This window comes from Colius striatus, chromosome 14, assembly GCF_028858725.1.
Source record: "Colius striatus isolate bColStr4 chromosome 14, bColStr4.1.hap1, whole genome shotgun sequence".
NCBI classification, from domain to species: domain Eukaryota; kingdom Metazoa; phylum Chordata; class Aves; order Coliiformes; family Coliidae; genus Colius; species Colius striatus.
In genome coordinates, this window is record NC_084772.1 from 2,371,170 (window position 1) to 2,397,532 (window position 26,363).

General features: G+C 59.0%; 1 protein-coding gene across 3 annotated transcripts in view; it reads left to right on the forward strand.

Annotated features, from left to right (window-relative positions):
* Positions 1 to 26,061, forward strand: part of CPNE2 (copine 2) — a 59,038-nt gene extending 32,977 nt beyond the window's left edge. For all 3 annotated transcript variants that reach the window (XM_062007774.1, XM_062007773.1, XM_062007775.1), the window contains 10 exons: positions 719 to 808; positions 1,039 to 1,137; positions 2,216 to 2,302; positions 2,959 to 3,018; positions 8,039 to 8,172; positions 8,811 to 8,865; positions 16,224 to 16,275; positions 17,665 to 17,798; positions 23,468 to 23,704; positions 25,531 to 26,061. In XM_062007774.1, the coding sequence (XP_061863758.1) occupies positions 719 to 808; positions 1,039 to 1,137; positions 2,216 to 2,302; positions 2,959 to 3,018; positions 8,039 to 8,172; positions 8,811 to 8,865; positions 16,224 to 16,275; positions 17,665 to 17,798; positions 23,468 to 23,704; positions 25,531 to 25,638 (1,056 nt within the window). In that variant the 3' untranslated portion in view covers positions 25,639 to 26,061. The remainder of the gene's footprint in view (positions 1 to 718; positions 809 to 1,038; positions 1,138 to 2,215; positions 2,303 to 2,958; positions 3,019 to 8,038; positions 8,173 to 8,810; positions 8,866 to 16,223; positions 16,276 to 17,664; positions 17,799 to 23,467; positions 23,705 to 25,530) is intronic.
* Positions 26,062 to 26,363: the final 302 nt, after the last annotated feature.

The window sequence follows — 26,363 nt, forward strand, 5'->3', positions numbered from 1 at the left end:
TCATCTGGAGTCCTGTGGCCAGCTCTGGGCTGCCCAGCTCCAGAGACACAGGGAACTGCTGCAGAGAGGCCAGGGCAGGGACAGCAAGATGCTGAGGGGCTGGAACATGTGTGTGAGGAGGAAAGGCTGCAGCCCTGGGGCTGTTGAGCCTGGGGAAGAGAAGCCTGAGCTCAGGGGCACCTCAGCAATGCTGAGAAATGCCTCAAGGGTGGGTGTCAGGAGGATGGGGATGGGCTTTGCTCTGTGGTGCCCAGGGACAGCACAAGGGGTAAGGGACATGAGCCAGAACACAAACAATTCCACTTAAAAACAAGGAGCAAGTCCTTTGGTGCCGAGGTGAGGGAGCCCTGGCCCAGGCTGCCCAGGGAGGGTGTGGAGGCTCCTTCTCAGGAGGTTTCCAACCCCATCTGGACACATTCCTGTGCCCCTGAGCCAGGGGAAGCTGCTGGAGCAGGGGCTGGATGAGCTCTGCAGGGCCCTTCCCACCTCACCATGGTGGGATCCTGTGATCCCACCTCACACGTGCCCCAGGCTGAGAAGAGCAAGCTGCTGTGCCTGAGTGAAGGAGGTAGAAGAGGGCTGAAATGGGACTCTTTGTAGCTTGCCACACCAAGAACCTGGCCTGGGGTCCCCTGGGGTCCCCTTTGTGCCAGGCTGCCTGCTCAGCTGTGCCCATGGTCAGGGCATCCCTGCCTCCCTCCTCCCTCCCTCCCTGCAGGTGATCAAGTACACGCTGGACCCTGTCTGGAAGCCATTCACTGTGCCTTTGGTGTCCCTGTGTGATGGGGATGTGGAGAAGCTCATCAAGGTAAGGGAGTCTCTGGGGTTTGTATCCATCACCCAACAGCCTGAACCCTGTGGCTTGCTGATCAAAACCCAAACAAAGGCAGAACCAACCCCCAAAGCCCAAATACACCCCTAAACCCAGATAAAGCCCTTGGTTGGGGTCTCCATCAGGGTGGGTTGGGAGCTTCAGGGGGTCTCCTCACAGGAGGCAGCTGCTGCTGCTCAGGCTGCTCTGTGCTCCTTGCTCCCCAGGTGATCTGTTATGACTATGACAGTGATGGGGGACATGACTTCATTGGGGAGCTGCAGACCTCGGTGGCCAAGATGTGTGAAGCCCAAGATGCCTCTCCAGTAAGTGCTGACCTGCTTTGGGGGTAAACCAAGGAAGGGGCTGCTCAGGGCAGGCAGGGGATGGGAGTATTTGCACTGAGACTCAGCCTGGGAAGCAGTCAAGTCCAAATTCACACCCAGGCCATGGTTATAGCTAAACCATCTGAGCTAGGGAGAGGGCTGAGGCAGTTCTGGCTGAAAACTGAGCTCTGCTGAGATGTCTGAAGCAGCACTGGGATGCCTTTTGGTTTGGGAGGTGTGACATGCTGCTGGAGCTGTGTCTGCACTGGAGGCAGCCACATTCTGCACATTGCACCTCCCCAAGCCCAGGCAGCTCCAGGCTGGGGCAGAGGGGCTGGAGCACAAGGGGCTGGAGCACAAGGGGCTGGGGAGGGGCTGAGGGAATGGGGGTGTTGAGCCTGGAGAAGAGGCTGAGGGCAGCCAGGAGCCCTCTCTGACACTCCCTGCCAGGAGGCTGCAGGGAGCTGGGGGTCAGGCTCTGCTCCCAAGGAACAAATGCCAAGACAAGAGGAAAGGGGCTGCAGTTGCCTTTTGCCAGGAGGAGACCTTTGTGCTCTTCCCCTTCCAATGGGGTTTCCCATCTGAGGGGCAACTGCAGGGTCTGGGGCAGTTTGGTCCCTGCTCTGTGTCAGCTGCACAGGCAGCAGCTCAGAGGCAGGGTTTGGGTTGTGTGCAGCTGATCAGCAGCCCTGCACATCCCTCAGCATTGGCCCTCAGCCCCTTCACAGCCATTGCAGGGGAGGCTGAGCTTGGAGCTGAGGCACAACTGTTTCCCTGAGAGGGGTGTGAGCCCTGTGCCAGGCTGCCCAGGGAGCTGGGGCAGTGCCCAGCCCTGGAGGGATCCCAAAGCCCTGGAGCTGAGGTGCTGAGGGCTGTGGGTCAGTGCTGGGCTGGGCAGGGTGAGGCCAGGGCTGGGACTGCAGCAGCTTCAGGGGCTTTGCCCACCCAAATGGTTCTGTGACCCTCTGAGGGATGATGCCCACAGGAGTGGGCTGCAGCCACCCAGCACAGCCCAGCCCAGCCCAGCCCAGCCCAGCACAGCCCAGCACAGCTCTCACACCAGTGTCTTGTGTTGCAGCTGGAGCTCGAGTGCATTAACCCCAAAAAGCAGAAGAAGAAGAAGAATTACAAGAACTCTGGGATCATCATTGTCAAGTCTTGCAAAGTGAGTGCAGTGCAGGGGTGTTTCCTTCTGCTCCTGGCTCAGCTGGGGTCTCTTCCCCAGCTTCCCTCATCCCTCCTGTGCTTGCAGAGCCCCTGTGGCCCCAAGCACAGGAGCTGTGGAGCACAAACAGCCTCATTTGCTTTCTGCTGGGCTTTCTCTCCCTCTGAGGTCCCATGTTGCTGGTCACAGACCCAGGAGGAGGGATTCCAGGTGGGCAGCAAGTGCACAGTGTCCAAGCTGTGGATGTTTGCACTCCCTGGGGCCACTCTGGGTGCTGATGGGAGAGGTCCTGAGCTGAGGTGATGATGTCCTCCCTCTGCATGGCAGCAGCAGGGTGGGGAAAAGGCTGACAGCTCTTCCCACAGCAGATCTGCAGCTGGTGTCACTGTCCCCAGGGACAGCATCTCCCATTCAGTTCATCCTGATGGACCCTCCCAGCTCTCAAGGACCCCTGCCCAAGCCTCCCACCCCATCTTTGGGCCAACACCCAGCCCTGCTTGGCCTCTTGTGCCTTGTGAAGTGCCAAAATGCTGCTGTGGGAGACCCAAGTGGTTCCTCCTGCTGCTTTGCCAGGTGGCTGAAGGTCCCTGGAGGCCCCTCTTGCTTTGGTTTGTGGTGACAGTGGCTGCAACACTTTCTTTTTGGTTCTCTTTCAGATAACCAGAGATTTCTCCTTCCTGGACTACATCCTGGGAGGCTGCCAGCTGATGTTTACTGTAAGGACTTTTGCTCCTCTTTGCCCAGTGATGTTAAAGCCTGTGTGATGCTCAGCACTGAGGGGGGAGGTTCTGCATCCCATTTGGCACCAGCTTGGGTGGCTTCTCCTGGTACTGAGGAGCTGCCCCTCTTTGCTCCAACTTGTGTGGTTTGGAGGGGTCATTTCTGGGATGCTCAGGTGTGTCCAGCAGCAAACAGGACCTTGCTTGAAGGTCAGCCTCACTCAAACACCTTCTTGACCCTTCACAAAGCAGCTTCTCTCCCCGTGGCTTTGCAGGGAAGCTCTCCTTATGTTGCAGCCAGCTGAGAGGCTTTGGGCTGCTAATGAGATGGTTTTCTGCACCTCTGCTGCTGTCTCCACTTTCAGGCTGGACTGTGGCTTGTCAGGAGAGACTGAGGCAGGGCATTGCAGCCCCAGGTGAAGGCTCCATGGTGCAGAAGTGGAGGGTTCAGCTTCTGCCAGCTTCCCTGGGCAGCAGGGGCAGAGCTGTGGGCAGCATCTCTGCTCCTGTTTTGTTGTTTCATCTGCAAACACGATGGGGTGGGGGAGAGTAGGAGGAGGAGGAAGAGTTGCCATAGGAACAGGAGCTGTTGGGAGAGCTTTTTGTGTGCTGTTCTGCTGCTGTCTGCAAAGGTCTTGGTGCTGGAGAGTGAATAGAAGGGAAAATCATTAAGTTTGTTGCTAGCACAGAGCTCTTGTGTGAATTAGGCTTGAATGCAGCCATCCTCCTCCCCACACCCCAATCTAAAGCCCTGGCAGCTGATGGAAGGTCAAAGCAGCTTTGCTCCAAAAGCATGAGTGGGTTTGTGCTGGGTGTGATGCTGCAGAGACAGCTGAGCTGGAGGGAGACACTGCTGTGGGCAGCCCTGGAGAGGCCCCTGGTGCCCTCCCTGCTGAGGGAGATAAGGGCTGGAGGCACAGGGAAGGAGGGCAGTGTGCCCAGCCTCGTGCTGCAGGCACACCAGCTGCCTCCCTCTGCCATCTGGAGCCCAAGTGCTGCTCTTGGTGGCTGTGCTCACATGAGTGGTCCCTGTGTCTGAGCCCCCTGAGCATCCCTCTGCTCCCTGCCTGTGCCCTGGCTGCCTCCACGGGAGCTGGGTGTGAAGTGCAGGTTGTGAGGCTGTGAGGTTGCTTGACTAAGTCATGTTATCATGGGGTTGTTTGGGCTGGGAAGGATCTTAAAGATCATCATTCCAACCCCCTGCCATGGCCAGGGGCAACTTCTACCAGCCCAGGCTGCTCCCAGCCCCATCCAAGCTGCCCTTGGGCACTGCCAGGGATGGGGCAGCCACAGCCTCTCTCACAGCCTGTGCCAGGGCATCCCCACTCCCATCATCCAACATTTCTCTCTTGTCTCCATCCAAACCCACTCTCTCCCAGTTTAAACCCTTTGTCCTGTCAAGCCTGTTCTACCAGCAGCCCTGGCACAGGCTGGTGGCACGTCCTGAGCTGGGGTGTCTCCTTGCCCCAGCCAGCCCAAGGTCCCTTCTCAGCCACATCACAGCTCATCCTCTCCCTTAAGGAGAAGGTGCAAAACCCCTGGTGAATCCCCTGAGCTCAGTTGAGCTGCCAGAGTGATGTTGGGGTTTGCCTGCTTGCTGAGCAAACAAGGCAAGTGCAGTGCCATCACCTGCTCCTCCTTCCCTTCAGCTGGGGTGGCTCAGCATCTCCTGGCCAGATTTGGCTGGGGCTCAGGCAGGCTTTGCTACAAATGCCTTGAAATAGAAAGCCTAATGGAGGAGGGAGAAAGAGGAGTCCCCTGAGGGCTCAGCATGTCCCCAGGGGAGCCCAGGGAAGAGGGGCTGCAGGGGAAGAGCTGCTTGGGGTCATCACTCTTTGGTCAAAGACCTTCAGGTCCAAATGCCCAGGTGGCCTTGGCTGCTTTAACATAGAATGACAAACACAGAGTGGTTTGGGTGGGGAAAGGACCTTCAAAGGATCATCTAGTCCAAGCCCCTTGCTATGGGCAGGGATGCCTTGCTCAAAGCCCCATCCAGCCTGAGCCTCCCCACTTGCAGTGATGGGGCAGGCACAGCTTCTGTGGGCACCCACCCTCAGCAGGAAGGGTTTCCTCCTCATGTCCAAGCTCAGTCCAACCTCTTTCAGGTTGAAGAACACCCTCCTGTCACGACAGGCCTTGCTAAGGTGTCTGTCTCCATCTTTTCCATAAGTGCCCCCCAAGTATTGAAGGGCCACAAGGTCTCCCCTGAGCCTCCTCCAGGCTGAGCAAGCCCAGCTCTCAGCCTTTCTTCAGAGGGGAGGTGTTCCAGCCTCATCACCAGTTTTGTAGCCCTCCCCTGCACCCAATCCCAGCAGGGGGGATGATGTGGTGGTGATGATGATGTGGTGGTGATGATGGGGGTGATGGTGATGATGGTGGTGATGGTGATGATGATGATGGTGGTGATGGTGGTGATGATGATGGGGGTGATGGTGATGATGGTGGTGATGGTGATGATGATGATGGTGGTGATGGTGGTGATGATGATGGGGGTGATGGTGGTGATGGTGATGATGATGATGGTGGTGATGGTGGTGATGATGATGGGGGTGATGGTGATGATGGTGGTGATGGTGATGATGATGATGGTGGTGATGATGATGTGGTGGTGATGATGATGATGTGGTGGTGATGATGATGATGTGGTGGTGATGATGATGATGTGGTGGTGATGATGATGTGGTGGTGATGATGATGATGTGGTGGTGATGATGATGATGTGGTGGTGGTGGTGATGATGTGGTGGTGGTGGTGATGATGTGGTGGTGGTGATGATGATGTGGTGGTGAAGATGATGATGGTGGTGATGATGATGGTGGTGAAGATGATGATGGTGATGATGATAATGTGGTGGTGGTGATGATGATGGTGATGGTGGTGATGATGATGACGGTGGTGATGGTGGTGAAGATGATGATGGTGGTGGTGGTTTGCTGCAGGAGCAGAGGCTGTTCAGGACCCCTCAGGTGCTGCAGGGAGGTGCCAGGGAATGGCCCTTGGTTTAATCAGCCTTTGGGGCGTGGGAAGGTGAGGAGCTGGAGCTGGGCAGATGGCTTTGGGAAGCTGAGGCTTCAGGTCTCCCCTGAGCCTCCTCCAGGCTGAGCAAGCCCAGCTCTCAGCCTTTCTTCAGAGGGGAGATGTTCCAGCCTCATCACCAGTTTTGTGGCCCTCCCCTGCACCCAATCCCAGCAGGTCCATGTCTGTCTCCTACTGTGGGCTCCAGAACTGGATGCAGGATCACTTCCCTTGACCCTCTGGCCACACTTTCCTCTCTGAGCTTCAAAGAGCACATTATGAGTTGTGCTGGGTGTGATGCTGCAGAGACAGCTGAGCTGGAGGGACTCATGCTCATGTCCAACCTTTCACCCACACTTACCCCAAATCCTTCTCTGCAGGCTGCTCTCCCTCCATTCCTTCCCCCCAGGCTGTGCTCATGCTGCTGGTTGCCCTGCCTAGGTGCAGGATCACCTTGTTCACACAAGCCCACTTGGTTAAAGCTGTCAAGGCTCCCCTGGATGGCACCAGGCAGAGCAGCTGCAAGCACTCAGCTGGGTGCCACTGCAGAGCTCCCCAGGCTGCACTCAGTCCCCCTCTTCATGCCACACAACCATTTCAGCTAAAAAGGCCTTGGAGGTCATCAGGTGCCACTCACCTCCCGCTGAGTGAGTGGCTGTGAGACTGCTCAGCTGCTGAGCTTTGTGCCCTGGCATGAGGTGGTGGTGGTGGTGATGTGGTGGTGATGATGTGGTGATGGTGGTGATGATGATGATGTGGTGGTGGTGGTGGTGGTGAAGATGATGATGGTGGTGATGAAGATGATGTGGTGATGATGATGATGTGGTGGTGATGATGATGATGGTGATGAAGATGGTGGTGGTGGTGGTGATGATGATGGTGATGGTGATGATGATGATGGTGGTGGTGATGATGATGGTGGTGGTGATGATGGTGGTGAAGATGATGATGATGTGGTGGTGGTGATGATGATGTGGTGGTGATGGTGATGGTGGTGATGATGATGGTGGTGATGATGATGATGATGGTGGTGATGATGATGATGGTGGGGAAGATGATGGTGGTGATGATGATGATGTGGTGGTGATGATGATGGTGATGGTGGTGATGATGATGGTGGTGAAGATGGTGATGATGATGCTGATGATGTGGTGGTGATGATGGTGATGGTGATGATGATGGTGGTGATGATGATGATGGTGGTGAAGATGATGATGATGATGATGTCGTGGTGATGATGGTGATGGTGATGGTGGTGATGGTGATGGTGGTGATGATGATGGTGGTGATGATGATGATGGTGATGGTGGTGATGATGATGGTGGTGATGATGGTGATGGTGATGTGGTGGTGATGATGATGATGGTGGTGGTGAAGATGATGATGGTGGTGAAGATGATGATGGTGGTGATGATGGTGATGGTGGTGGTGATGGTGATGATGATGATGGTGGTGATGATGATGATGGTGGTGATGATGATAGTGGTGAAGATGATGATGGTGGTGGTGAAGATGATGATGGTGGTGACGATGATGATGTGGTGGTGATGATGGTGGTGGTGGTGATGATGATGTGATGGTGATGATGATGTGATGGTGATGATGATGTGATGGTGATGATGATGTGATGGTGGTGATGATGATGATGGTGGTGATGGTGGTGAAGATGATGATGGTGGTGATGATGATGATGTGGTGATGGTGATGGTGGTGAAGATGATGATGGTGGTGAAGATGATGACGGTGGTGGTGGTTTGCTGCAGGAGCAGAGGCTGTTCAGGACCCCTCAGGTGCTGCAGGGAGGTGCCAGGGAATGGCCCTTGGTTTAATCAGCCTTTGGGGCGTGGGAAGGTGAGGAGCTGGAGCTGGGCAGATGGCTTGGGGAAGCTGAGGCTTCAGGTGCTGGTGGGACTGTGTGAGGCCATGGGAGGCAGCGAGGGGGGTGTGCAGCTCTGCAGCTGTGTCTGCCAGCACAGGCCTCTGCTCCTCTCTTGCCACACAGGTTGGAATCGACTTCACAGCCTCCAACGGGAACCCCCGAGACCCCTCCTCGCTGCACTACATCAACCCCATGGGCACCAATGAGTACCTGTCAGCCATCTGGGCTGTGGGGCAGATCATCCAGGACTATGACTCGTAAGCACCCTGCCCTGCTGCCTCCACCCCTGAGCTTGCAGCTGATCCCCTGCCTCCTGGGAGCCTGCTGCCATCCCCTCTCCAAAGCCAGGGCTAAATAGTCAGCTCTCTGGGAGGAGAATGGGATGGAGGAGGAGGAGGAGAGGGTGAGGACAGGGTTCCTCCTCTCCCCCCATCACTGTTGAGAGGGAGGGTTGGCAGAGCTGGAGCAGCCACTAGATGCTGCCTTGCCTTGAGGAACAGACACCAACAGAGCACAGACCAGCTGGTCTCACCACGCTGCCTTTTGTGACCAAGATGGAGAGTCCCTTTTGGCTTTCTCCATCTCCAGGGTTACAACAGGCTCAGGTGTCTGGGCAAAAGAGTGCTCCTGCTCTCTGTGGGTCATGAAGCAAAGCTGGGCTCTTTCTTTCCCCACTAAAGACCAAGAGGGACAATCTCTTCTGTCCCAGCTCTCGTGCTCTGCAGAGACCCCGTGTGTCCGTGGGAGAAGGGAAGGCTGGCACCTCCTTTAGCTGGTGCTTTCAGTGGAGCTGGGTGTTGGGAGGCTGGCAGCATGGGGAGGCTGCAGCAGGAGCTGTGCACTTCTTCTTGCTGTGTGTAAACACACCCAGACAGCTTTTCTGCTTCTCTTTCAGAGACAAGATGTTTCCTGCCCTGGGATTCGGTGCCCAGCTCCCACCGGACTGGAAGGTGAAGTGTGGCAGCCTCTGCCTCGGAGAGAGGGTTGTGCTGCTGTTGCCTGGGCAGGGGCAGAGCTGCCAGGGCTTGCCAGTGGGCTGAGAGCTCAGGGGAGAGCTGCCAGGCAGAGGGGAAAGGGAAGGAGGTGGGATTGCAGCCGTGGCAGCGTGGGTGGGCGCTGAGGCAGGGACGGGGCACACGCAGCCTGGTTCTTCCTTCTCAGCTGGCACCAAAGCAGCAGCTCCCTGGCATCGACTGGCAGAGCCAGGAGTTGATTCATTTTCCTGGCAGGAGGCAGGAACAGCTCTGGGCAAGGGAAAGAGCTCCTGGGTGAAGGTGGCAGACGGTGGCAGAAGGGGGCTGAGAGTGGGGTGAGCTCAGCGGGGGCTGCAGGGGCAGGGGAGGGGTGGCACGAGGCTCAGCAGGAGTGTGGCTGTGCCTGGGGATGAAGGAGCTGCAGAGAGCCCTGCCCAGGCTGTAGCATGAGGCTGAACAAAGCCCAGGGCTGGGTCCTGCCCTTGAGCCTCACCAAGCCCAGGCAGCTGCAGGCTGGGGCAGAGGGGCTGGAAACTGCTGCAGGGAAAGGGCCTGGGGGGGTTGGTGCCAGGGCCTGAACAGGAGCCAGCAGCGTGCCCAGGGGGGCAAGAAGGCCAAGGGCAGCCTGGCTGGGATCAGCACTGGGGGGGCAGCAGGAGCAGGGCAGTGCCTGTGCCCCTGTGCTGGGCCCTGGGGAGGCTGCAGCTCCAGGGCTGTGTCAGTGCTGGGCCCCTCACTCACTGCCACAGGGACACTGAGGGGCTGCAGCTCCAGGGCTGTGTCAGTGCTGGGCCCCTCACTCACTGCCACAGGGACACTGAGGGGCTGCAGCTCCAGGGCTGTGTCAGTGCTGGGCCCCTCACTCACTGCCACAGGGACACTGAGGGGCTGCAGCTCCAGGGCTGTGTCAGTGCTGGGCCCCTCACTCACTGCCACAGGGACACTGAGGGGCTGCAGCGTGGCCAGAGCCGGGCACAGAGCTGGGGAAGGGGCTGGAGCACAAGGGGCTGGGGAGGGGCTGAGGGAATGGGGGTGTTGAGCCTGGAGAAGAGGAGGCTGAGGGCAGCCAGGAGCCCTCTCTGACACTCCCTGACAGGAGGCTGCAGGGAGCTGGGGGTCAGGCTCTGCTCCCAAGGAACAAATGCCAAGACAAGAGGAAAGGGGCTCAAGTTGCCTTTTGCCAGGAGGAGACCTTTGTGCTCTTCCCCTTCCAATGGGGTTTCCCATCTGAGGGGCAACTGCAGGGTCTGGGGCAGTTTGGTCCCTGCTCTGTGTCACCTGCACAGGCAGCAGCTCAGAGGCAGGGTTTGGGTTGTGTGCAGCTGCTCAGCAGCCCTGCACATCCCTCAGCATTGGCCCTCAGCCCCTTCACAGCCATTGCAGGGGAGGCTGAGCTTGGAGCTGAGGCAGAGCTGTTTCCCTGAGAGGGGTGTGAGCCCTGTGCCAGGCTGCCCAGGGAGCTGGGGCAGTGCCCAGCCCTGGAGGGATCCCAAAGCCCTGGAGCTGAGGTGCTGAGGGGTCAGTGCTGGGCTGGGCAGGGTGAGGGCAGGGCTGGCACTGCAGCAGCTTCAGGGGCTTTAACAACCAAATGATTCTATGGCTGGGGCAGAGGGACTTTCCCAAAAGCTTTTGATCTTTGGTTGAGGTTGGGTGCCCAAGGGACCCTGGTCCTGCAGGGGCTGAGCTGGAGCATCCAGCTCCTCCAATGGGCCTGTGCTGCCTCATGGGAGCATCTTCCCACAGCTGAGCTGAGCTGCCAGGACACCACCAGCTTTCAGTACTGGATGGGTCTTTTGGCAGCTCTTTGCTCAAGCCCTTAACTTGCATTTTCTTTCTGCTTACTGCTTTTCAGAGTTCCCAGAGGGGCTGAATCTCAGCCTTTTGTGCTCCCTGGGAGGGGAGCTTTGCTCTGGGCTGAGTGCAGTGGGGCACAGAGGTCCTGAGTGGCCAGGAGGCTGCCAGCCCTCAGGATTGGGGATGTCCAGCCTGCTCCAGCTTTGCACTTTTCTCCACTCATCCAGCAGCCAAAATTCATGTGACTCAAGTGGGAGCTTTTGCTGTTTGCCAGCCATGAGAGGAGATCCCTCAGTGTGCACTTTGGAGCTGATTCATCCTCCTTGGCCAGCAAATGGCTCTGGTCTGTCACTTCTGGTGGGAAAACTTTGGTAGGCAGCTTCCACAGGCTGCCAGGCAGCTCCTGCCAGGGATCCAGGACTTGAGGAGTGGGGATGGAACAGGCAGTGAGGATGGAGAGGGCACAGGGGCTCGGGCTGCTGGGGGAAGGATGCATCCAGTGCTGGGCTGCCCAGCTCCAGAGAGACAGGGAACTGCTGGAGAGAGGTCAGTGCAGGGCCAGCAAGATGCTGAGGGGCTGGAACATGTGTGTGAGGAGGAAAGGCTGCAGCCCTGGGGCTGTTGAGCCTGGGGAAGAGAAGCCTGAGCTCAGGGGCACCTCAGCAATGCTGAGAAATGCCTCAAGGGTGGGTGTCAGGAGGATGGGGATGGGCTTTGCTCTGTGGTGCCCAGGGACAGCACAAGGGGTGATGGGCACAGGCTGGGACACAAACAGTTCCCCTGGCCCAGGAGGAGCAAGTCCTTTGGTGTTTCAGTGAGGGAGCCTGGCCCAGGCTGCCCAGGGAGGGTGTGGAGGCTCCTTCTCAGGAGGTTTCCAACCCCAGCTGGACACGTTCCTGTGCCCCCTGAGCCAGGGGCAGCTGCTGGAGCAGGGGCTGGGGCTGCAGCAGCTCTGCAGGGCCCTGCCCACCCCACCATGGTGGGATCTGGGAGTGAACTGTGCTGAGCATCCTGCTGTGCTGCTGATCTCTGCACAGAAATCTTTCCCCCACCCCCAGGGGCCTGGGGATGCTCAGGAAGCACCAGTGCCAAAATGACCTCATTTTCCCCCAGCTGATGTCTAACCCCAGTGGGGAGCAGCTCTCTCTCCCCAGGTGCTTGTTCCATGCCTAGATATCAAGCCTGGAGTGACCCCTGAGCCACCCAGCACCATCCCCTGTGCATCACCACGTGCTGCTGCAGCCTGAGCCTGCACCCTCCCAGCTCCCCTCACCCTGGGGTCTGGGCATCACTCTCTCAGCTCCCTTAGGAAGGGTTTTTTAGCAATCAAGGCTCCTTGGGTAGTTTCAAGGCCAACAACACTCCAGGTGGGGATGTGCTAAAGGGTGATTGTTGTACCCCCAGAGCAGAGGGAGGGTGAGGAAGCTTGTGAAGTCCCAGAGAGAGCTGCCTGTGCTCCTGTTGCCATGGCTCCCCCAACGCCTCAGACATGCTTTGCACACAAAAGTCTCCTTGCAAATGTCAGAGAACATGTTGCAGTGTAACAGCTCAGTGCAGAGCATGCAGCAGCTCCCCAGCAGGGAACAGGCTCAGGAGCAGATGGGCAGGCATGGGCCAGGGGACAGTGCAGAGGGGGGTTGCAGAGGGTGACACTTGCCAGGGCTCTGGGAGATGGGAATGGCCAAGGGACCATCTCAAGGGCTGGAAGGGACCTCCAGAGCTCACCCAGTGCAACCCCCTGCCAGAGCAGCACCTAGAGCAGGGCACACAGGGACTCATCCAGCTGGGGTTGAATGTCTCCAGAGAAGGAGCCTCCACAGCCCATCTGGGCAGCTCCAGTGCTCCCTCAGCTCAGCAGGGAAGAAGTTTCTCCTTATGTTTATTCTGTCCCCAGGGAACCTGAGTCCCAGGGGGGAGGTGGCAGAGGAGCCTCTGCAGGGTCAGTTCTCTGGCACAGGCTCTGTGAGGCACATCCCTAATCCCTGATGGGAGCAGATGCAGCTCTGGCCATCCCCATCCAGGGCTGGAGGAGGACTCAGGCTGTCTCATGCACCTCTGCCCCTTTGGGGTGCTCTGCAAGAGTTTCTCCCTGTCAGTCACTGGTGCACATGGTACCTGTGGGTGCTCCCTAAACACTGAGCTGGGCTCCATGGGAGCTGGTCTGCAAAGGGTGAGCTGAATGGGAACCAAGGTCCTGTTGGTGCTGCTGGTGGTGGTGTTTTGGAGCCCTCCTGTTGCATTCTCTGGCACATATCTAGATACATAGATATAGAGAACAGATAGAGCTGTAAAGATAGATGGAGACAAAGATATCAAGACAGATACAAGAGGTACAGATGTAGATACATAGACCTAGATTGAGATACATGATACAGATGTAGGTCTAGAAATAGGTATAGATAGATGTAGGGATATAGATAAAGGTGTAGATCTATAGGTAGAGATGTAGAGCCACAGGTACAATGTCATCTCTAGAAGCTCCAGAGGAGGTTTTGCAACTCTTGTGCCAGGCAGGGGATCTGCTCTGCCAACAGCCAGGAGCACAGCCCCAAACCATTGTGTTGGTGCTTAAAAGCAGCTCCTGTTGTGCAGTGCCAGGCCTGGGGGTGCTGCTGTGCTGCTCTGGGACTGCAGAGTTCTGTGCAGCTCCTCAAAAGCCCCTGAGGTGAGGCCTGAAAATGGACCAAACAGCTGAAAAGCAGCAGATCTGGGGTTGCCTCTGCTGCCCAAAATCAAGGCTGCTCATGCAGGAGGGTGTATGCAAAGCAGAGGGATGCACTGCAGCCCCCAGCTCCAGCTCTGGGCTTACTGGGAGTCACTGGTTGTGGCCAGCAGCATGGAGGGACCCAAGCAGGCTGCTGGCAGCCTCAGCTGCATGGCATGGGGAGGACTCTGGGCTCTTGATCTACTTTGCATTGGTTGCTGTTCCTCACCCCACAGCCTCCTGCAGAGAATAGCCTGTGCTGCTTGGGACACAATGCCCAGGGTCCCTGGGAAGGCTGAGCCAGCTGTGTGCTGCTTGGGCAGCCTCAGGGCTGGGAGCATGTGAACACACAATGGTTGGTGATACACTGGCTGTGGGCAGCAAGGTGGCCTCGTGGGCAAGAGCCACTGGCAGCCTGGGGGCAGCAAGTGTGGGCAGCAGGGTGAGGGAGGTTGTGCTGCCCCTCTGCTCTGCCCTGCTGAGGCTCATCTGGAGTCCTGTGGCCAGTTCTGGGCTCCCCAGCTCCAGAGAGACAGGGAACTGCTGGACAGAGGCCAGGGCAGGGCCAGCAAGATGATCAGGGGACTGGAGCATCTTCCTTCTGAGGAAAGGCTGTGGGACCTGGGGCTGCTCAGTCTGGAGGAGACTGAGGGGAGATCTCATTGATAGTTACAAGTATCTCACTGGTGGGTGTCAGGAGGTTGGGACATCCCTTGTTTCTGTTGTATCCAGTGTCAGGACAAGGGGTGATGGGATGAAGCTGGAGCACAAACAGTTCCATTGAAACACAAGGGAAACCTGTTTCAGTGTTTGAGTGAGGGAGCCCTGGCCCAGGCTGCCCAGGGAGGGTGTGGAGGCTCCTGCCTTGCAGGGCTTCAAACCCCACCTGGACACGTTCCTGTGTGACCTGATCTAGGTGGCACCTGCTTCTGCAGGGGGTTGGGCTGGATGAGCTCTAAAGGTCCCTTCCAACCCCATCTCTGATTCCCTGATGCTGTCCCAGGGCTGGGAGGGACAAAACACCCTCCCTTTGGAACTGGGGCATGAACACAGCAGGTGCTTTTTTGTTTCAGAGCCCTCAAGCTGGTGGCTTGAAAACCCAAATCACCCCCTTCAACCTTCAGAGGGGCTGGGAGCACGTCCTGGCACTGCTGAGGGGCTGATTGCTTCTGGAGGTGTGCTGACCCCAAGCCTGTTCCCAAAGCAAGCTGCTGAGCCACAGCAGCCCTGGCAAGGTTCATCTCACAGTCCTGACCTCCTGGCCCCAGGCTGCCCTGCCTGTGCTGGCAGAGAGGGGCTCAAAGCAACTGCAGCCTGTGGTTCCTTGCCCTGGCAGCACATGATGGGGGTTTGTGCCTCACAGTCAGTGCTGGGCTTTGGTTGCTGTGGCAGCAGCGTGTGCAGGGCTCCCTGCTCTTGCCAGGGTCCCACAGGAGCATCTCCCTCAGCTTGAGCTGGTGGACAAGCTGAGGATCTTGCCCCTGCCTTGGTTGCAAGGACAGCAGCCCAGCCTGTGCTGTGCCTCGCTGGCCATCGTGCCCAAGCAGCCCCATCACCTCTGCCCTGCTGCCCTCAGTGCCCAGAGGATGGAGCTGATCATCTGCTGCCTTTGTTGTGGCAGCTCATGTGCCAGGTGAAGTCTGCAGCCCTGCTCACTCTGTGCCACCCTCCCTGGCACAAGGCTGGGCAGCTGGGATGCTGCCAGAGCTGGAGCTGCCTGAGCTGGTGGTTGAGATTCCCCCTTTGGTAGCCTGCAATGGAATAGACTCATGGGATCAGTTGGGTTAAAGCCCCTGAAGCTGCTGCAGTGCCAGCCCTGGCCTCACCCTGCCCAGCCCAGCACTGACCCACAGCCCTCAGCACCTCAGCTCCAGGGCTTTGGGATCCCTCCAGGGCTGGGCACTGCCCCAGCTCCCTGGGCAGCCTGGCACAGGGGCTCACACCCCTCTCAGGGAAACAGCTCTGCCTCAGCTCCAGGCTCAGCCTCCCCTGCAATGGCTGTGAAGGGGCTGAGGGCCAATGCTGAGGGATGTGCAGGGCTGCTGAGCAGCTGCACACAACCCAAACCCTGCCTCTGAGCTGCTGCCTGTGCAGGTGACACAGAGCAGGGACCAAACTGCCCCAGAGCCTGCAGTTGCCCCTCAGATGGGAAACCCCATTGGAAGGGGAAGAGCACAAAGGTCTCCTCCTGGCAAAAGGCAACTTGAGCCCCTTTCCTCTTGTCTTGGCATTTGTTCCTTGGGAGCAGAGCCTGACCCCCAGCTCCCTGCAGCCTCCTGGCAGGGAGTGTCAGAGAGGGCTCCTGGCTGCCCTCAGCCTCCTCTTCTCCAGGCTCAACACCCCCATTCCCTCAGCCCCTCCCCAGCCCCTTGTGCTCCAGCCCCTTCCCCAGCTCTGTGCCCGGCTCTGGCCACGCTGCAGCCCCTCAGTGTCCCTGTGGCAGTGAGTGAGGGGCCCAGCACTGACACAGCCCTGGAGCTGCAGCCTCCCCAGGGCCCAGCACAGGGGACAATCCCTGCCCTGCTCCTGCTGCCCACACTCTGCACGTTGCAGTTTCTCCTTTGCCTGCTGAGGTGGCCCCAGAGGCTCAGCACATCCCAGCCAGGTGAAGCTGTGAGCTCAAACCTGCTTTGGTGGCTGTAGAGAAAGGTGTGATGTGACAATGTTGGGTGGCTCCAGGATGGGAGGATGCAGGACCTGGGAGGCTGGGCAGAGGTGCTGACCCTGCAAGATGCCCCAGGGGAGTCTCAGCCCTGCAGCAGCCCCTGAGCTGGCAGTGAGCACCCAGCTCTCCACTGGCCCTTCATGTTCATTTGGGTCTTTTCTTCCCCAACAGGTATCCCACGAGTTTGCCATCAACTTCAATCCCACCAACCCCTTCTGTTCAGGTAAGCATCTGCCAGGCCTTGGAGGCTTCAGTGCCTCTGTCCTTCCCTCTGCATCTCTGCAAACCACAGCCCTGGGGTGTTCCAGGCTCTGCTCACACACACACTCAGGTGAGGGTGCACTCAGAGGGTGTTCCAGGCTCTGCTCACACACACACTCAGGTGAGGGTGCACTCAGAGGGTGTTCCAGGCTCTGCTCACACACACACTCAGGTGAGGGTGCACTCAGAGGGTGTTCCAGGCTCTGCTCACACACACACTCATGTGAGGGTGCACTCAGAGGGTGTTCCAGGCTCTGCTCACACACACACACACTCAGGTGAGGGTGCACTCAGAGGGTGTTCCAGGCTCTGCTCACACACACACACTCATGTGAGGGTGCACTCAGAGGGTGTTCCAGGCTCTGCTCACACACACACTCATGTGAGGGTGCACTCAGAGGGTGTTCCAGGCTCTGCTCACACACACTCATGTGAGGGTGCACTCAGAGGGTGTTCCAGGCTCTGCTCACACACACACACTCATGTGAGGGTGCACTCAGAGGGTGTTCCAGGCTCTGCTCACACACACACACACATGTGAGGGTGCACTCAGAGGGTGTTCCAGGCTCTGCTCACACACACACTCATGTGAGGGTGCACTCAGTGAGTGTTCTTGCTTCATGGAGCACGTGGGAGCTGATGCCAGGCCTGGCTGAAGCTGCCCCAGCCCTGAGTGCAAAGGGCTTCCCTGGGCTGCAGAGGCTGCCTGGTTTGACCTTGGTTTGAGCCCAACATGATGGAGTTTGGGCAACCTGCAGCCCTCAGGAGCTGGGCCAGGAGGCTTTGCTGTGCCCATCTGTGCTCTGGTGCTTTGTTCAGCCCCTTGCCAGCAGCTGCAGCTCGTTGCACTGCATTTGTTGCACTGCATTTGTTGCAGGTGCTTCAGGCTGCTGATCCTGCAGCTCCTACCACTGACACTTCCCTCCCAGAGAGGGGGTTTGCAGGGAGCTCCACAGCTCAGGAGAGCTGCAGCCCCTCACCCTGCTCTGATGGGGCAGAAGCAGGAGGGGCTCTGCTGACCTGGGGGGTCCCAAACACAGGCTGGGAGCTCCGAGGGGGCTTCAGGGCTTTGCTGTCCTTCTCTCTGCCACCTCTGCCCCACATCCCTCAGGGTTTGGGTTGTGCTCAGAGCTCAGCAGTTGCTTCTCCTTTGCCCCCTCCTCTTTGTGCCTGCACTCTGTGCTTTCAGGAGACCTGAGGTGGTTGGAACTTGAGGAGCTGGATGAGTTCAGGGCTGGGATAAGAAAGAGGCATCAGGTGTGAGGATGCTCAAGCTGGGGTGGTGGGGAGGAGGCTGGAGGTGGAGCTGGGCCCTGGCAGGGGCTGATGGCTGTTTGTGCTCTCCCCACAGGTGTGGAGGGCATTGTGCAGGCTTACTCAGCCTGTCTGCCCCACATTCGCTTCTATGGACCCACCAACTTCTCCCCCATCGTCAACCACGTCGCTCGCTTCGCCGCCCAGGCCACGCAGCAGGAGGCTGCAGCCGTGAGTCCCTGGCACCCCTGGCAGCCCTGGCAGCCCTGGCAGCCTGGCCTGGGCAGGGGAGGGTGGGCACAGCCCCAGCACAGCCTGGGCAGAGCATCAGTTGGACCTGGGGTGTCCTTGGAGGGAGGCTCCCTTGGCAGGAGCATCCCAGAGGTCCCAGCAGCTCCGGGCTCTCAGCTGCCTGTTGGCACTTCAGAGGATGGAGAATCACTGCAGATGCTTCTTAGGAAGGCAAATAAATCACCCAAACCCCTTCAAAACTTGGCAAGAGGGAGTAGAAGTGCTGCTGTGGAGAGACAGGAGTGACCAGGGAGGGAACTGAGGTGAGGTGGGAGGTGCCAGGTGAATGTCCCTCGGATTTGTGGCCTCAGCACCCTGTTGGGTCTCTTAGAAATGCAGAATGTGGTGGTTGGGAAAGAACTTTGAGTCCTGTCCCTCCCCTCACCCTGCCCAGCCCAGCACTGACCCACAGCCTCAGCACCTCAGCTCCAGGGCTTTGGGATCCCTGCAGGGCTGGGCACTGCCCCAGCTCCCTGGGCAGCCTGGCACAGGGGCTCACACCCCTCTCAGGGAAACAGTTCTGCCTCAGCTCCAACCTCAACCTCCCCTGGGACAACCTGAGCCCCTTTCTTCTTGTCCTATCTGTTTTTCCTGAGGCACAACAGCCTGGACAGTGCTGGGGGCCCCATGGGACCCTGGGCTGGGGATGCTGCTGCTGTAGCACAGGATGGAGATGAGGGCAACAGGGAAGAGCTTGAGCATGACACCAAAGCAAGGGGCTCATTTCCCTTTGGCACACAGTGAGGAAGCAGCTCCCTCTCCTCTGTGAAGGTCTGAGGGGTGCACATCCATCCTGGCACCCAGCAGTGAGCAAGCCCATGGCACAGGGTGTGAAGGGGGTGGTGGCCCAGTCAGAACCTTTTGCCAGGAGGAGACCTTTGTGCTCTTCCCCTTCCAATGGGGTTTCCCATCTGAGGGGCAACTGCAGGGTCTGGGGCAGTTTGGTCCCTGCTCTGTGTCAGCTGCACAGGCAGCAGCTCAGAGGCAGGGTTTGGGTTGTGTGCAGCTGCTCAGCAGCCCTGCACATCCCTCAGCATTGGCCCTCAGCCCCTTCACAGCCATTGCAGGGGAGGCTGAGCTTGGAGCTGAGGCACAACTGTTTCCCTGAGAGGGGTGTGAGCCCCTGTGCCAGGCTGCCCAGGGAGCTGGGGCAGTGCCCAGCCCTGGAGGGATCCCAAAGCCCTGGAGCTGAGGTGCTGAGGCTGTGGGTCAGTGCTGGGCTGGGCAGGGTGAGGCCAGGGCTGGGGCTGCAGCAGCTTCAGGGGCTTTGCCAGCCCCACTGATGCTGTGATTCTGTGCTGCTGTGATTCCTGCCTGGAGCAGAGCTGGATCACACCCAAACCCTCCTCCCCAAGGGGACCTTTTCCAGCCTTGCCTCCAGTGCTGCTGGTGTCCCCAGGAGGAGCTGCAGCACTCCTGAGTGATTCCATCCAGGAGCTCCTGAGTTTGATTTCATCCAGCCCCAATCCAGGTCTCTCCTCGTGGTTTCATCCCTCTCTCAGCATCGGTGGGGGAGGGAGAAGCCCACGGGCTGTGCACCAGGCAGAGGCACTAATCACATGCAAATTGCACCCCTCCTTTGGCACTGAGAGTTTAATCAAGGGAGATTGTCAGTAATGGGCACTAATGGTGCTGTCAGAGGCTGGGCTGGGCTTGGGAAGCACAAAGCCTCACTGAAGAGGGATCTCACCCCCCCTGGGGCTGCTCCTCTTCCACCCCATCCTCAGTGGGTGCAGCAGAGCCCCCCCATGCCCTGCAGAGCCCCCCCTGGCCCTGCCCCCTCCCTGCTGCTCTCAGCACTTCAAATGGAACAAAACACCCCCCCCAACCCTGGGAGTTTTTCCATGGCAACGTGGCTCAGGAGCAGGAGCTCTGTGGGGAGGGGACTGAGCCCTGCCAGGGAGGGACAGCCACGGGATGGCACCTGAATCCAAACCAGCCTTCCCAGCAGCATCCCTGCAGCCAAACCTCCCCTGGGCTCCCTGCCCCAGCCCTGGGGGGCCTCAGCACAACTGCTGCTGTCCATTCCCCTCCCAGCTCTGTCCCCATCTCTGTCCCCCATCTCTGTCCCCAACCCTGTTCCCATCTTTGTCCCCAGCCTTGTCCCCCAGCCCTGTCTCCATCTGTATCCCCATCTCTGTCCCCATCTCTGTCCCCAGCTCTATCCCCAGCCCTGTTCCCATCTGTATCCCCATCTCTGTCCCCAGCTCTATCCCTAGCCCTGTTCCCATCTGCATCCCCATCTCTATCCCAATCTCTGTCCCCATCTCTGTCCCCAACCCTGTTCCCATCTTTGTCCCCAGCCTTGTCCCCCAGCCCTGTCTCCATCTGTATCCCAATCTCTGTCCCCAACCCTGTCCCCAGCTCTATCCCCAGCCCTGTTCCCATCTGTATCCCCATCTCTGTCCCCAGCTCTATCCCCAGCCCTGTTCCCATCTGTATCCCCATCTCTGTCCCCAGCTCTATCCCTAGCCCTGTTCCCATCTGCATCCCCATCTCTATCCCAATCTCTGTCCCCAGCTCTATCCCCAGCCCTGTTCCCATCTCTATCCCAATCTCTGTCCCCAACCCTGTCCCCATCTCTGTTCCCAGCTCTATCTCCAGTCCTGTCCCCATCTCTGTCCCCAGCCCTGTCACCCCCCTTTCCCCACAGCAAGGGGGTGCCTGCTAACCCAGCTGCCCTGCCACCCCCTAGCTCAGCCTCTGCACCCCTCAGTGCCCCCAGACCCCCAGCTCTGGACAGAGGGGCCCTACAGGGCCAGGCTGGGGCAGGTTCCATCCCCCAGCTCCAGAGCTGCCCCAGCTCCTGAGGTGCAGCCTCTCAGCAGGCACTGCTGGGCTGACCTGGGTGGCCTGTGAGCAGCTTCCTTCAGGGCCTGGAGGCAAGGTCCAGGCTTGAGAGCTCAGCAGAGTGCAGAGCTGTGCCACTGGGCTCCTGGCTCAGGATTTACCTGGCCACATTAACCCTTTCCTGTCTGCATCCCCTGGCCACATGAACCCTTTCCTACCCATGGGAAGCCCTTGGGGACTATCAGCTGGATTGTTTTGACCCCAAGCTGTCAGGGTTGTTGCCAGTCAGGGAATTGGGGACTATGAACAGTTACTGTGAGTCTGTTGGGCTCTGAGGGTGGTGGTTATGTGTCACAAGCAGAGTGGCAGGAGGGGAGAGCTGCTGTAAGGCCAAGCAAGGGAGCTGAGGTGTGGAATGTGATGCACAGCTGGGCCTTGAGAAAGAGACCCCAGAGTTTGGGGTGCTTTCATCCCACTGTATTCAAATGAGTTCCTCCTGGGCTGGTGTCCCCAAGGGCTCCTGGCTGTGCCACCCTGAGTGTGTGTGTGCTGCACAGGAGGATGCTGTGCTGGATGCTGTGCCACCCTGAGTGTGTGTGTGCTGCAAGGAGCAGGGTGCTGTGCTGGGGGGTGAGCTCCTGGCTGTGCCACCCTGAGTGTGTGTGTGCTGCAAGGAGCAGGGTGCTGTGCTGGGGGGTGAGCTCCTGGCTGTGCCACCCTGAGTGTGTGTGTGCTGCACAAGAGGATGCTGTGCTGAGGGTGGGCTCCTGGCTGTGCCACCCTGAGTGTGTGTGTGCTGCACAGGAGGATGCTGTGCTGGGGATGAGCTCCTGGCTGTGCCACCCTGAGTGTGTGTGTGCTGCACAAGAGGATGCTGTGCTGAGGGTGAGCTCCTAGCTGTGCCACCCTGAGTGTGTGTGTGCTGCACAGGAGGATGCTGTCCTGGGGATGAGCTCCTGGCTGTGCCACCCTGAGTGTGTGTGTGCTGCAAGGAGCTGTGCTGGATGCTGTGCCACCCTGAGTGTGTGTGTGCTGCACAGGAGGATGCTCTGCTGGATGCTGTGCCACCCTGAGTGTGTGTGTGCTGCACAGGAGGATGCTCTGCTGGATGCTGTGCCACCCTGAGTGTGTGTGTGCTGCACAGGAGGATGCTGTGCTGGATGCTGTGCCACCCTGAGTGTGTGTGTGCTGCAGGGAGCTGTGCTGAGGGTGGGCTCCTGGCTGTGCCACCCTGAGTGTGTGTGTGCTGCAGGGAGCTGTGCTGAGGGTGAGCTCCTGGCTGTGCCACCCTGAGTGTGTGTGTGCTGCAGGGAGCAGGGTGCTGTGCTGAGGGTGGGCTCCTGGCTGTGCCACCCTGAGTGTGTTTGTGCTACAAGGAGCTGTGCTGGATGCTGTGCCACCCTGAGTGTGTGTGTGCTGCAGGGAGCAGGGTGCTGTGCTGAGGGTGGGCTCCTGGCTGTGCCACCCTGAGTGTGTTTGTGCTACAAGGAGCTGTGCTGGATGCTGTGCCACCCTGAGTGTGTGTGTGCTGCAGGGAGCAGGGTGCTGTGCTGAGGGTGGGCTCCTGGCTGTGCCACCCTGAGTGTGTTTGTGCTACAAGGAGCTGTGCTGGATGCTGTGCCACCCTGAGTGTGTGTGTGCTGCAGGGAGCAGGGTGCTGTGCTGAGGGTGAGCTCCTGGCTGTGCCACCCTGAGTGTGTTTGTGCTACAAGGAGCTGTGCTGGATGCTGTGCCACCCTGAGTGTGTGTGTGCTGCACAGGAGGATGCTCTGCTGGATGCTGTGCCACCCTGAGTGTGTGTGTGCTGCAGGGAGCAGGGTGCTGTGCTAGGGCTGAGCTCCTGGCTGTGCCACCCTGAGTGTGTGTGTGCTGCAGGGAGCAGGGTGCTGTGCTAGGGCTGAGCTCCTGGCTGTGCCACCCTGAGTGTGTCTGAGTGTGTGTGTGCTGCACAGGAGGATGCTGTGCTGGATGCTGTGCCACCCTGAGTGTGTGTGTGCTGCAGGGAGCAGTGCTGAGGGTGGGCTCCTGGCTGTGCCACCCTGAGTGTGTTTGTGCTACAAGGAGCTGTGCTGGATGCTGTGCCACCCTGAGTGTGTGTGTGCTGCACAGGAGGGTGCTGTGCTGAGGGTGAGCTCCTGGCTGTGCCACCCTGAGTGTGTTTGTGCTACAAGGAGCTGTGCTGGATGCTGTGCCACCCTGAGTGTGTGTGTGCTGCAGGGAGCAGGGTGCTGTGCTAGGGCTGAGCTCCTGGCTGTGCCACCCTGAGTGTGTCTGAGTGTGTGTGTGCTGCACAGGAGGATGCTGTGCTGGATGCTGTGCCACCCTGAGTGTGTGTGTGCTGCAGGGAGCAGGGTGCTGTGCTGAGGGTGGGCTCCTGGCTGTGCCACCCTGAGTGTGTTTGTGCTACAAGGAGCTGTGCTGGATGCTGTGCCACCCTGAGTGTGTGTGTGCTGCACAGGAGGATGCTGTGCTGAGGGTGGGCTCCTGGCTGTGCCACCTTGAGTGTGTGTGTGCTGCAAGGAGGATGCTGTGCTGAGGGTGGGCTCCTGGCTGTGCCACCTTGAGTGTGTGTGTGCTGCAAGGAGGATGCTGTGCTGAGGGTGGGCTCCTGGCTGTGCCACCTTGAGTGTGTGTGTGCTGCAAGGAGGATGCTGTGCTGGATACTGTGCCACCCTGAGTGTGTGTGTGCTGCAAGGAGGATGCTGTGCTGGATACTGTGCCACCCTGAGTGTGTGTGTGCTGCAGGGAGCAGGGAGCTGTGCTGAGGGTGAGCTCCCACCCCTGCCCCCACACCCTGAGCCCTCCCCGCCCCTCCGCAGCAATACTTCATCCTCCTCATCATCACGGACGGCGTGATCAGCGACATGGACGAGACGAGACACGCCGTGGTGCAGGCGTCCAGGCTGCCCATGTCCATCATCATCGTGGGCGTGGGCAACGCCGACTTCGCTGCCATGGAGTTCCTGGACGGCGACGGCCGGGCGCTGCGCTCGCACTCGGGCGAGGAGGCGCTGCGGGACATCGTCCAGTTCGTGCCCTTCCGGGACTTCCGACACGTGAGCCGGGGCCGGGGCTGCGAGCGGGGGGAGGCTGCACCCAACGCTGCCCGTGCGCTCAGCACCAGCCCTGGGCTCCCCAGCTCCACAGGGACAGGGAGCTGCTGCAGAGAGGCCAGGGCAGGGACACCAAGGTGCTGAGGGGCTGGGACGTGTGTGTGAGGAGGAAAGGCTGCAGCCCTGGGGCTGTTGAGCCTGGGGAAGAGAAGCCTGAGCTCAGGGGCACCCCAGCAATGCTGAGAAATGCCTCAAGGGTGGGTGTCAGGAGGATGGGGATGGGCTTTGCTCTGTGGTGCCCAGGGACAGCACAAGGGGTGATGGACATGAGCCAGAACACAAACAGTTCCACTTAAACACAAGGAGCAAGTCCTTTGGTGCTGAGGTGAGGGAGCCCTGGCCCAGGCTGCCCAGGGAGGGTGTGGAGGCTCCTTCTCAGGAGGTTTCCAACCCCAGCTGGACACGTTGCTGTGCCCCTGAGCCAGGGAAGCTGCTGGAGCAGGGGCTGGGGCTGCAGCAGCTCTGCAGGGCCCTGCCAGCCCCACCATCCTGTGACTCTGAGGGCACATGGGTGATGTACAGCCAAGGATGGAGACATCCTTCTTCTGGAGATGTTTCTGGCTTGCTGTGTTGCTGAAATGATTGCACTGCCCGTGCCATGAGCTGGGATGAAGAGCTTGCAATCACTGATGGGGGTTAAATCAGTCTTGTTTGTGGTGACTTAGTGTCAAGCAGAGATCTTGGATGTCTAAGAGAGAAGAGCTTAGAGGTTTGGAAGAGGGAGTTGTTTTCCTTTCAGCATTCACTGCAGCTGGTGCTCAGAGCCCTCAGCTCCCTCTCCAGAGCCATGCTGGGATCACCCCATCCCTGACTCCCAGGGCAGCTTGGAGGCTGAGCTTGGAGAAGGGAAGCAGCCCAGCTCCCCCCAGCACAGGTGCTCACAAACACTCATGCAAATAAATAAGCAAATCATTGGGGTTTCAATGCCAAACAGCAGCAGGTGGCTTATCAAGGGAGAGGAGGGCGATGTTTGGGGTTCTCAGATAAAGCTCTGGGGATGGGCTTTGCTCTGGGGTGCCCAGGGACAGGACAGGGGGGGAATGGACATGAGCTTAGAACACAAACAGTTCCCCTGGCCCAGGAGGAGCAAGTGCTTTGGTGCTGAGGTGAGGGAGCCCTGGCCCAGGCTGCCCAGGGAGGGTGTGGAGGCTCCTTCTCAGGAGGTTTCCAACCCCAGCTGGACACGTTGCTGTGCCCCTGAGCCAGGGGAAGCTGCTGGAGCAGGGGCTGGGGCTGCAGCAGCTCTGCAGGACCCTCCCAGCCCCAGCACCTGGGGATCTGTGACTCCACACCCCTCAGCACTGCTCTGCTGTGGAGCACAGACAGCCCTGCAGTCAGGGCAGCAGTGTCACACAGGTGTGCTCCATCTGAGCATCCCCACCCCTGCAACACCCCCAGCAATAACCAGTTCATCCCAGCAGGGTCACAGCTGTGGGCTGGGCAGCGCTGGGCTCCATCCTGTGCAGCCCCTGGGGCAGAGGCTGCAGGACATGGGCCTGTGCTCCTCTCCCCTCTTTGTGCAGCTGATCAGTGTCTCCCCATTCCCACTGTCACTCAGTACTTGGGTTTTGTCACCCACTGAGGACATTTATTGCTCCTCACCCATGAATCCTCAGCAGGGGAAGGTGCAGCACGGCAGGTACCAAGCCCAGGGCAGGAGGCAGCGGCTGCAGCGGGCAGCAGATGCTACCTCCCAGCCCAGCCCTGGGGAAGGGCATCAAGCAGTGCCCATGGCCAAGCTCACACTGCTCTGCTCCCTCTGTCCCCAGGCCCCCAAGGAGACCCTGGCCAAGGCTGTGCTGGCAGAGCTGCCCCAGCAAGTGGTGCAGTACTTCAAGCAGCGGAACCTGCCGCCCATCAACTCGGAGCCCGCCTAGAGCCGTGCCAGGCTGTGCCAGGCCGTGCCCTCTGCATGTGTGTCCTGCCCCACATTTTCCTCCCCCTTTTCTGACAGTCCCCTCCCCTCCCAAACACTTTGTACTTTGTAATTTAACTGCCAGTTCCCCCAGCCTGTCCCAGAGGAGCGCTGGGGCCGGGCTGGGCCGGGGGCCCTGGGCTGTCCCCTCCCTCCCTTTGCAGTATTGAATGTACTTTGTATCACTTCAGTGGCACAGGAGACAATTTTTACAGTCAGAAACTTGCTTTTTCCAAGCAAACTCTTCATCTGTTACCCTCATCCTCCAATGAACTGGTCACTGGCCAGTCCCTGGAGCCGTGGCGTGCTGGTGTGTGTCCCGCTCTCTGGTCACTTTTATACTGTGGACATGTTTGATTTGTTATACTCAGGTTAATAAAGAAACTTGGACATTTCAATACAGGGCCTGGAGCTGGGAAGGGCCAGGAGCAGCTCTTGGGGTGCTGGGAGCAGCTCTTGGGATGCTGGGAGCAGGTGATAGGGTGCTGGGAGCAGCTCTTGGGGTGCTGGGAGCAGCTGATAAGGTGCTGAGAGCAGCTAATGGGGTCTGGGAGCAGCTGATGTGTTGGATGCTGGGAGCAGCTGATGGGGTGCTGGGAGCAGCTGATGGGGTCTGGGAGCAGTGATGTGTTGGGGTGCTGGGAGCAGCTGTTGGGGTGCTGGGAGCAGTTGATGGGGTGCTGGGAG